At 39.6% G+C, this 10,943-nt stretch overlaps 1 protein-coding gene across 1 annotated transcript in view; it reads right to left on the minus strand.

Annotated features, from left to right (window-relative positions):
- The window catches only part of PARD3B (par-3 family cell polarity regulator beta), a 353,302-nt gene extending 344,631 nt beyond the window's left edge, over positions 1-8,671 (minus strand). The window contains exons 1-2 of the mRNA XM_031554285.1: positions 8,651-8,671; positions 8,053-8,154 (exon numbers count right to left, since the gene is read on the minus strand). Coding sequence (XP_031410145.1) covers positions 8,053-8,154; positions 8,651-8,671 — 123 coding nt within the window. The remainder of the gene's footprint in view (positions 1-8,052; positions 8,155-8,650) is intronic.
- Between the last annotated feature and the right edge of the window lie 2,272 nt (positions 8,672-10,943).

Below are 10,943 nucleotides of genomic sequence, written 5' to 3' on the forward strand. Positions count from 1 at the left end.
ATTATTTTTTTTTTTTAAAAAAAGGACAGTAACAAAAAAGGCATAATTTAGAACCATATACTTTTAACTAGTAAGAAACCACATACCACATGAAGAAGTACAACTCTGCAAAAACGCGGTATAAAGCCATGTACTATTTCTATACATTACTATACACTGCTCTGGCAAGGCACATAACACATGTGCACATCTCACTAACCAGTCCCTTGTGCATTTCTATCCTACATTTTGATTGTTGCTTGTTTTCAGTTCCCTTTTCAACAAGATGTAATAGAAAAAGCATCCACAAATGAAGCCTCCAACCAAATTGTAGTATATAGGTCATTCCCAAAGTAATGCCTCCTTTTTATTTCCATGAAAGCTACAACGGATTCAAAGAGCAAAGTGAAACAATTTGATAGAGCAAATTCTCAGCTACAAAACACTATTTTTCAACATAGTCACCACCATTAGCTATGTGTTCTCACCACTGATGAACAGGAACCTGCATGTTATGCTTATGAAAATCTGCACCAGCTGAGATGACCCAATATCACTACTACTGAAACACACCACCCACTGCCTCACTATGCTCACATCCACTGTTTGATCTCTGGAAATGTTCAGCGGCCGTCAATGAATGTAATGTGTGCCATTTTTTTCCACAGGGAGGAATTCAATTCCACCCCTTTGCTTCATCCACACTTCTATGTCAGACTTCATTTTGTCAGACTGCTCCTCTGCCACCATCTGTCACACAGCAGCAACACGTAACAGGATATTAGCTGGAAGGTTCACCTCTACTGCCATGCCACCAACAGCCACCTCTGATGCTGTGGACCAACACAATAAAATAGGATGCATTACTTTTGGAGCAACCCTTGTATATGTACATCAACTTCTGTACTTAATTTGCACATACAGGCACTGTGTTGTGGCTCTAAGTCTGTAAAACTGAATCGTCTTTAATAAGCTAAGCGATGTTTGACCAGGTATCTGTTCTTAAAGCAACAACCTCATCTTGAAGCACATTGATAAGCCTGAAGTTTACTACAAGGAGGCTTCCACTAACTAGGAGTACATGATAGCATAATTGCACACAACGTAATACTACACTTAAAAATGGTTATTTTGATGATTACACTAAAGAGTTCTGAACTTCCAGCCTATGTGGATACAGTTCTTTAATTACACAGCTTGAAAACCTCATCAGCAAAACCAAATGATTTGGATTTTTATAATCTTGAATAATGCATGGCACCTCTGCAGCAAGAAATTAAAAACAAACGTCATAAAAATGCAAAGCTTCACAATCTGTGTTCTAAAAAACTGCATTACCAAAATAACGTGTTGCTTAGTAGGTGCTAATGACGGCGATTTTCTTTCTCCTCCCTCTGGTACTCACAGCTCAGATCCCGCTTCAGGAATAATCAGACCAACTCCTACCAAAATACCTTTATGCATATGTAGGTATGCGGTGGCTCCCATCATTACTGCACAAGAGTTACTAAGCAGGTATTTTTTCTCGGGGGCTCAAAATGGCATAAAACCTTTTCTTCCTGAAAAGTGTGCATTTGGTTTCATTTCTTGTCATAAAAAATAATTTAGAAAAACAAAAGGAAATATAAAAGGGCTGCAGCTTGACTGGCCTGCACACCATTCCATCACCAGCAAGCACAAAACTCCACCTTAGATCAAATGGTCTGCAAACCAAGGTCTGTTTTTAGTGACTGCCTCCCAGTGTGATTTCAAAATAAACAAAAAAATACAGCCACCTCTACATAAAGCCTATATAAACACAGCAGGTTTCAGGAAAATGGGTGTTGTCCTTTGGAACAAATCCAGTAGTTTTAAGAAAGCCCGGGACTCCCAAGTAGGAGAAAAGCCATCACTGCAGTCAATACAAAAGAACAGCTCTCTGTTCTACTCCATCCTGCTTCTGGGTTCTCCCTGTATCTCACTTCTTTCTTCCATACTTTAAGGCTTTATTCACAGAAGCATTTTTGTATTTCCATTGCACAAAACTAGCTAATTTTTAGTAAACAGTACTGTCCTGTTATTACCATCAACAGTAAGAATTTCATATCCCAGTACTGACTATGGAAAATCATAATTGGAACATCATACTACAAAATATTTTACAAGGAAGAAACAATGCTCTGAATGTACCAAAGCTAAGCACATAATCATGCTTTTGGAGGTTGTAATTACACTACTTAGAATAAAGTTACATTTACTTCAATCTCTAACAACTTAGTGTTTGACAGAAGAATGAACTGCTAGCTATCCTTTTTGTTAACTAAATGTTAAGACATGCATATCTATAGGATCTTGTTACTGAAACCATAAGATACAAATGCAAAAATTAGAAACAGGAACCATCAAGTACCGACAAATATTCTGGCAGTTACTACACAGCCTAAAAGAACACTTAAAATCAACATTAAAACCAAACCCAAAAGTACAAAGCCCTTACATGCCAGCTTTGCTGAAGTTCCGCAACGTTATTTTTCCCTACCTTAGAACATCCGAAGGTTTTGATGCACTAATCCCTATCTCAACCCCATTAGCACAAAGGAACTGATGAGCACAGGGACTGGCTGCCCCTGGACTGTGGTTCTCTTCAGCAAGGCATTCAGACTCATGGGAGCACAGCCAGATGCGCACCAGTAGTGCTAAGTATCTCAGGTCTGCGGGGTTTAGTTGCTGCAACCAGCCCATGAAAGCATGTATATTATAACAATAACTTGGCCCTGATATTAAAAACTAAATGTCATAACAATGCATGCCACATATCAAAAACTTTGCCCAGGAGCAGGAAGAACTATGTCTCCATTTTTTTTTTTCCTCTACCACATGCTTATTTTTGTGCAAATTTTATGAAAGACAGCATTTGAACTGTAACACCAGTACAGACCAGTCTGCATTAACTTCACACTTAAAACGTCGGCTCTTCATTCTAAGAAACTACCGTCCTTAAGTTGCCTTCTGTGCTACCAACATATATCCTACATACTTACCCTTAGCATCAAAGGACATTAAACAAACAACAAAAAAAACCACCCACAGCCTCTCCAGGGAAGCTGAATAACATATGACAATGTGAATAACACTAGAGCAGCCTGCATAAAGGCATCACAGCATTTGCTTCAACAGCTATAGCTGTTGCTCTCAGTTGTAACAAAATCTTACATAGCTTACCTTGTTTTTTTCTGTACCAGTGTAATATACTGCCGTTCAACACACTGGAGTTTTTCATTCTTCATTCTGCATTCCAGTTATCAGAAAGTTACAAAACCCAAGAGAAAATACTAGACAGCTCAATTACACAGAGGACTGGAGCCCGAATTAAATTGCTCTATTAAGTATGCATAATTGGTATGGAACAAATATTTGAGTATCAAACCACACCACAAAACAATGGGTGAAGGCTCACATTTTCAGACTGTGCTGACCCACTGGAAGCTAAAAACTAAGCCAACATCAAGGCCCTGCCACTGCCTCACAGGGGAGTTTTCAAGGCAGCAGTGCCGTAGCTCCCTGCTGAGAACTTTTCCCTCAGAATTCCACAGCCTGTTGGTAATTGTATTTTATTTTAGTACAATTGAGATACTCCCGTCTCCTTGCCTTTTTATTTTGACTTCATTTTGCCAACTTGCTTGTAAAAATCGTTTCCTTCATCACCTCAGGTACTCTCCGGCCACACCTCCCTTGCTTACATAAAAGTTACTTCAGTTCTGACTTCCTTCTCCATTTAAAGAAAATGATGGATGGCAGGAAGAAAAAAAACGGTCCAAAAGTGGAATCACCTCCACACAACTGAAATAAACTTCTCACCGTCAAGCTCACCATCGCCTTCCCTCTGGAAGGACAACTTGGCAGCTCTGCAGAATTCTGCTCGTTTCACAGAACGAATGCAGTGCAAGCACAGCAACCACTGAGCACTTAGTGACTAGCCTACCTGGAAACAACAGCAAGTCCAGAAGCTGCTACAAGAAAACACGTCTGACGTGCTTGAAGAGACCTTTCCTTTGTACAGTTACACCTACCCTGGGAGTCTACATTCTGAAGCCGAGCTTCCTGTAGTTTTGCTGAAGCAACCTCTCCAAATCAAGCTCTATCCACAATATGATCATGCTTTCAACTCTTTACTGAGACTAGAGCCACTCACAAACAACCCTGGCTAACCTAAGGGTTAAGAAGTGACTTAGCATCCTCCAAGACTACATTGCACACTAGTTATTTTAGTATCAGCACAACACTAATCAACATCATCACATACTCTTTTTCTTCAGCCCCTTAAAAAAAAAAAAACAAGGCAACAGATCTGCAAAAAAAACAAGGCTGCAGAAAGGCCAGACATACTGCAACATCCTCAAGGCTGACTAGTGGAGATCTTCTACCAGCAGCACTGATCACAGAGCAGTGTCTTCCTGCATTAAGTTTACCAGCTTTGCTGGCTCAGTGGCAGATACTGTAGTACTGCACTTCTGTCAGTATTACTCATGCTTGCATGGGGAGCCTTACCAAGGTAAAGCAAATGAACACTTGACAGAAGGCTGCCACAAGAAGGGCTCTGCTGATTGCAGAATACCAGAAAGCCTGTTTTATTTGTCTTTAGTCCCATCAAGGTGTGAACTGCTCTTGACAGTTAAAGTTAGACAGAAAACTTTATAGGAAAAATACAGTTTTTATATAGAGAGGACTATTCTGCTCTTGAAAGTTACCAGCAGTTTAAACTCTTCTCCTATAAACTAAGCAAATTTTAGCTTATTAACACATAGCTTCACTACATCCTTTTGTGTGTTTATGCACATTTGAAAATATGTCTCCATATAAAATGGAGGGAAATCTAGATGGGCACATTACATTTATACAGTTAAGATGTGCCAAACTGTACACAGTGATACCAAGGGAAATGTTTAGTCTTCACTTTTGGTATAACAGAACTTTTCCTGTGGCAATTTTTCCTCAAATAAAAAAAGTCATTTCAAGTGAGAGATCTGTTTAAATAACATATAAAAAAAGACCCCATTTACAGCTTCAGCTCATTAAAACCAGACAATTTAAACAGCCTCTTCTTTTAATTCAAAAGACAAAGCTAGATTTTTTTAGTTAATCTATCATTCAGAGCAACCAGGACATAAACAACTTGGCTAGCCAACTCAGTGAAAACAAAATTATTTCAAAACTATTCAAGGCTTGCTTTGAGAGCCCATTCAGACCGTGCATTATTGCTATGGCAGTAACAGCAAGAACAGCTCTTGCCATAAAGAACTGCCCAATCATTCACTTATAATACTAAATTAGGCTTGGTTTGAATGCACATAGAAGTTACCTGCTCTAGCATGCATAGCCAGGCAGCTAGCCGCTATTAACTCCATCTACAGTGCTGCCTGTCATCCAGCTTTTAATTAATTGTGAGATGAAGAGGAAGACAGGAAGTCAGGAAGAGCTCCTTCCCAACGAAGCCACAGGCACCCAGAGCCCCTCACCCTGCCCTCCATGGCCCCCACCAGTACCGACCATGGCAGTGCTTGGCTGCTCTCCTCGCCAGTAGCTGTGCCTCCTCACACGCCTATTGGTAAAGACTGTCAAGAACCTGGGAAACTCAAAAGAAATTACATCTGACAGCTCTCCCTGGTTCCCTGTTTTGTTGCTACAGTGAAAGAATTCCAATAGATTAGCAAGTGCATTTTGCTTCGCAAAAACAGTGCTAATTTACTGCCATCAAACCATGATCTAGAGCAGATTAATGCTCAAAGAAAATGAATCAGTTAGTTCACTCTGGCATTATAAAGGAGCTTGATAGGTAGCAATGCCAAACAATTTTGTTTAAAGGCACAGAGGTTAAGTTAATGCTTACTTTATGTATAGAATAACTGATTTTGTGAGACTGCATTAGTGCCTTGGATACACAGGAAAGGATGACAAGGACAAGAGAGCAACAAAGCTGCGGCCCATTCATTTATCACCCCAACAGACAGCCCTCATCTAAGGAAATCAGCACACAAATATACCTACCAAGGATCATTTCACCTATTTAGACACCAAATTAGATATTGGTTCTATTAGATCTCAATACCTCCACTCATTTTTTGCAAAGCTTAAAGGTCCTCTAGTCAATATACTCAGCTGGAATAGGCCAAGGCTCAAAGGTTAATAGGACACAATAAAACTATTAAAAAGCATATTTGTAGCCCTTTTATAGGGCTCATTCTTCTTTATGAGATCATCTACGTGCCTACAGGTTTCTATATGCCAACAGCTCCAATACACTGGAGATGCCATGGCCCAATTCCACTCAAAATAATATTTTGACCTCTCAACCAGCAGTCTGGTTATGTGATTACATGCTTCTTCTCTAGTTTAAAAACATATATATGTTTCTGCAGCTGCTGCTGTTCAGCAAATCTTACATATCACCAGTTCACCAAGGCCTTCTGAAAAAAGACAACAGCCACAAAAAGCATCGCCTCGAGCCACACCTGCATATATCTTCCTTTTGTGTACCATATGTAATTGAGGGAATCAAGAAGTTTGCTGCATCCCTAAACCACCTCAGAGTGCTCCAGTGAATAACATCCTTCTTTCCTGGGCTCCTTCCAAAATGCAGCCTCAAAACCATAGAATCCCACCTGGCACTTTTATAACAGAACATGCAAGAACTTGTAATGTGAACTAGAAATTTCATCACGAACACATTCTCAGCCACAGTGATTCCCACAGATAAAGAACAGTACAGCTTTGGAAACAAGTAGAAAATTGGATGATGTACCAAATATCCTGAAAACTACTGCTCACATTTGCATGAATGTGTGTCTGTATTTCAAACATTGGAAATCCTGGGTAGATGTGTTATTTTTTCTTACTGACTGATGACACCAGTAAGCCATTTCCCTTAACTCCGATTATTTGATTTTATGACATCTTATGCCTTATAGAGTAGTGTTAATCCTCAGAGAGCAGTCATTAGCCTCCAAACATCACCAGAAAAAAGGCTGTATGGTGTTTTAAGCACACTTTCAATAAATATGGTCAAACAAGAAATAATAATTGGACATGAAAAAACACCACCACCACAGCTTCACTGCTTTTAAGAAATGCTCATTTAATGTCACTAAGTACCTCTTAGACAGTCCAAGATACTGAGAAACTGTATCCCATTAACTGTAACCAAAATGATGCAACTTTTATTAAATCACTGAACAACCAGCAGCATGCAGAACTAGCATTTGTCTTCACAATTATTTTTGAGCATATGGCAACTTACGTAGACAAAGCTATTTGTTTGAAGCTATAAACATATACTACATTTAGATCTTCAGTTTCAAGTCACTAGACATTTGTTCCCTCTGATTTTTTACAATACAACAGCTAGGTATTATAAATTATATTCATTCCCCTCTATGCTGAAATAAGTCATCAGTTTCTCAAGCTAATTTTTTCTGATAATAATAAAAACATTAGAAGGGACTTGTTTGCATCTATTCCTTTACCTAGAAAGGACACCTGTCTCATTTGAATCCAATGTTACAGATTTTACAGCTTGTGAGATTAATAACTAGTGTACTTAGATTTTCATTAACAAATCACAGAAACTTCTCCTGAAATAGAATACATTTGGGACAGCTGTTATTGTCATCATAGGATTTGTACGTTTATTTTGTCACACACTCAACCTCGACATTTGAACGACTCTTGAAAAAACTTAATTCTAAGCAGAGAAGGAGATCATCAAAGACATTTTAAGTGGCATTAAAAAAAAAAAAAGTAAAATTTTCATTCCTTCACCAATATTTTCATACAAGAGGAAACACAAAACTGCTTGAAATAGTTTTAAGTTCTACATCAGCTGCCAGGCTTCTCTGATTATCTTCATGGCTACGGTCAGGCTTTCCACCTCTGGTCCCCAGATTGGAGAGCTACAACACCTACAGGCAGATGTGTTTCATTTAAGAATATTCAACACACACCTCATTTGCCACAGAGCCAAGAAATTAGAATGTAGCATTAGTTATTTGAAAAGACACAGCAAAAAAAGCAAAGGTAGTGTTTTCATTCAAGTTCTACCTTATCTTTGTCTTCCACAACATCTGCCAGCACATCGTCAGGGTCCAGGATTCCTCCATCTGTATACTCCAGGTGGTGAATATTCACCCAGTAACTTGGATCCTGTAAGAGAGAAACAAGTTTTCTCAACATAACCTCACAAGGTTTTATTGCCAAAAGCCAAAGTAGCTCTGTATCCCACCTCTTTGCCACCAAGGTGCATAGAACTTCTAAAATAAAAAATTACTGAAAAAAGAGGAAATTAAAACTGCAGACATAAGACTACCCATAAAATACTATGCAAAAAAGTTTTAGAATGTACATTTACATTGCCTTACATACTTAGATTTTTAAATTAAATACTTAGCTATTGGACAGTGCTTACATGGTACCAAGCTCTTTTCAGCTGCTTATGCTGCCCTGCCAGTGAGGGGTCAGAGGGGATGGTCAGGACAGCTGACCCCAATGGAGTGAAGGGATATTCCATGGCATGAGCCATGGCACCCAGCAAAAAAACGCTGGGAGAAATAAGGAGAAAGGAAGGGCTGTTCTGCCACACACACAGCTTTTTGCTATGCCTGTTCCTCTTATCTCAAAGCAGGAGTTTTCTCACTTTTACCTTTCCACTACTCTTCGCCATCCCACCAGGGGGAATGACAGAGTGGCTGTGTGAGGCTCAGCTACCTACCAGGGCTAACCCACAACCCTTTTACCCCCCATGCCAGTTGGAGGGTTACGTATTCATGTGGCTGGATGACAGCCACCTGACAAAACACACAGAACATCCCTATTTTATCTGAAATTTACCCTTAACTACACTTATTTCATTTTGCACTGAAACCACCCATTTGTTAAGCAGCATAATATTTTGGGTTGTTTTTTTTTTTTATTCTAGGATCAGGTGTTCAAAACCCTAGGTTTTAGTAGTACTTTCTCATCTCTGCAAAGTGATGACACAATCAAATACTGCAGCTCAACGCTCTATTTTTAAGCTCGTGATTTAATTATTTTTCTGTACCCACACCACAAAATTCCTAAGATTGAAAGTTAGAGACGAAATGTATTTCTGTGCAGCGAGCATGCATGTTAACTTAAATCCAACAATTTACTTCATGCTCAAACCTTGTAAGTGTCACTTGACCCTACCAATAAACCCACTACGCTAGAAGTTTCTCTCCAATTAGAATGTATACCAATAGCTGCAGACATTCCTCCTAAACCTTTTAACTAATGCAGTCACAAAAGGTGTTCAGAGATATAGATACTGAACCAGCATACTTGTTAGCCACAGAAGTTCATCTAACTAAGAGGACTGAGTTTATTTTTGCCTCAAAATACATTACAACCTGTTGTAAGTATTATGTCATTTAAGAATCCCATACACAGAATAGAGCTGATGTGAAAGAAAAAAAAAACAAAGAGCTGATTGGAACGTTTCATTTTCAGTGTTTGCTTCTATTTGTGATTCTGTGGCTGTACCAACCCAGATGTGTCTTTGAAAGAGAAACAAAGGAAAAAAAAAAGTGTAAAAGCTGCATTGTCCTAGTAGAATGCAGCAAGTTGGCAGGAAATAAGCTCAAAAACAAAGGGCCACCCTAAATTCCATCGAGCTTAATGAAATCCCAATCTTCCTTTTACTGTGGGCCACAACAAATACAGCAATTTAGTGCTTTTGTTAAAGGCCACATGAAGAGAAAGTGAAGTCTAGATTAGTCTGCGAGAGCAGGAGACGTCATTCCTCACCGATGTTGGAGCAACTAGCAGCTTCAGGAACCATTTCTTTAACGGAAAGGAACAACAAATCACAGTAGAATACAAGAACTAAAGCAGAACAAGATGCACGCGGTTCCTTTAGCAGAAGAGCACTTCCCAGCTAGGTGCTGTTCCCCAGTACTCAGACCCGGACACCACATACAGCCACCTCAGCTCTTTGGGCTCAGGGATTGCCAGCGACAGCAGCCACCGGCACGCAGCACTGCCCAGCTGCCCTTCACAACCCGGTTCCACATCAGTACTTCTATAAACTTATCCAGCGCTTCATCCCTGAAAGTGAGAAAACAGCTACTAGTGCAGGCAGAGAGAGGTTATCCTTATGGCGTTTGATGAAGCAAATGGTAACTACTTGTAGATAGGCTCGGCGGAGCAAGTTAGCACACAGGCTCTGTGCAGTTACAGACATAATCCCTCTGAGCAGCACAACCCTCACCCAGTCCAAAAAGACTTGAAAGCCAGAGGACAGTGCACAGCCCCCCAGAACACTGTCCAGATTAATAAATCTAAATGAGGACTTAAGTTCCCGGTGCCAACAAAACCAGACCTTAAGCTTATCTCATTAACCAGCTTTGATCACGAATGTTCTGCACGCACAGAGGCCCTTTCTTCCACAGGAAAGGGCAATCAGTGCACAGTTTATTACACACTGCCAGACATTTCTTCTGCAAATGCAGTTTTTTCATATCTCATACCTGCTTCGCACTGCCTTCCATAACTGCACTACTTAGTGTATGTATGCTCTGCCTAAAGTAGGGAGAGCAAAAAAGCTCTCTTCAGCTATTAAGAAGACAGCTGGCTTCAAATCCACATCTCTGCTGTATATCTGCTCCTGTACACTCTCAATGACATGTATAGGAAGGAATCTTACTATGCTGCAGGTAACCTCCATACAAAATTTTAATTAAGGTACACAACATAAACATCATGTAAATATTTAAAGGAAAAACATGAACGAGTCACTTGGTACAATGCATATCAGCACTTCCTAAATGAATATTAAACAGCTACAGTAATGTGCATTTTACCTTAAGGCTGCAAGTCATGTCTATGTTCAACATCAAGCCACTTAAAAGCTGTTCATCATCATTTCCTTTATATGTGGAAGAACACTTTGGGAATTACTATGCAAATATTTATCA

The sequence above is a fragment of the Meleagris gallopavo genome, chromosome 7 (assembly GCF_000146605.3).
Source record: "Meleagris gallopavo isolate NT-WF06-2002-E0010 breed Aviagen turkey brand Nicholas breeding stock chromosome 7, Turkey_5.1, whole genome shotgun sequence".
NCBI lineage: Eukaryota > Metazoa > Chordata > Aves > Galliformes > Phasianidae > Meleagris > Meleagris gallopavo.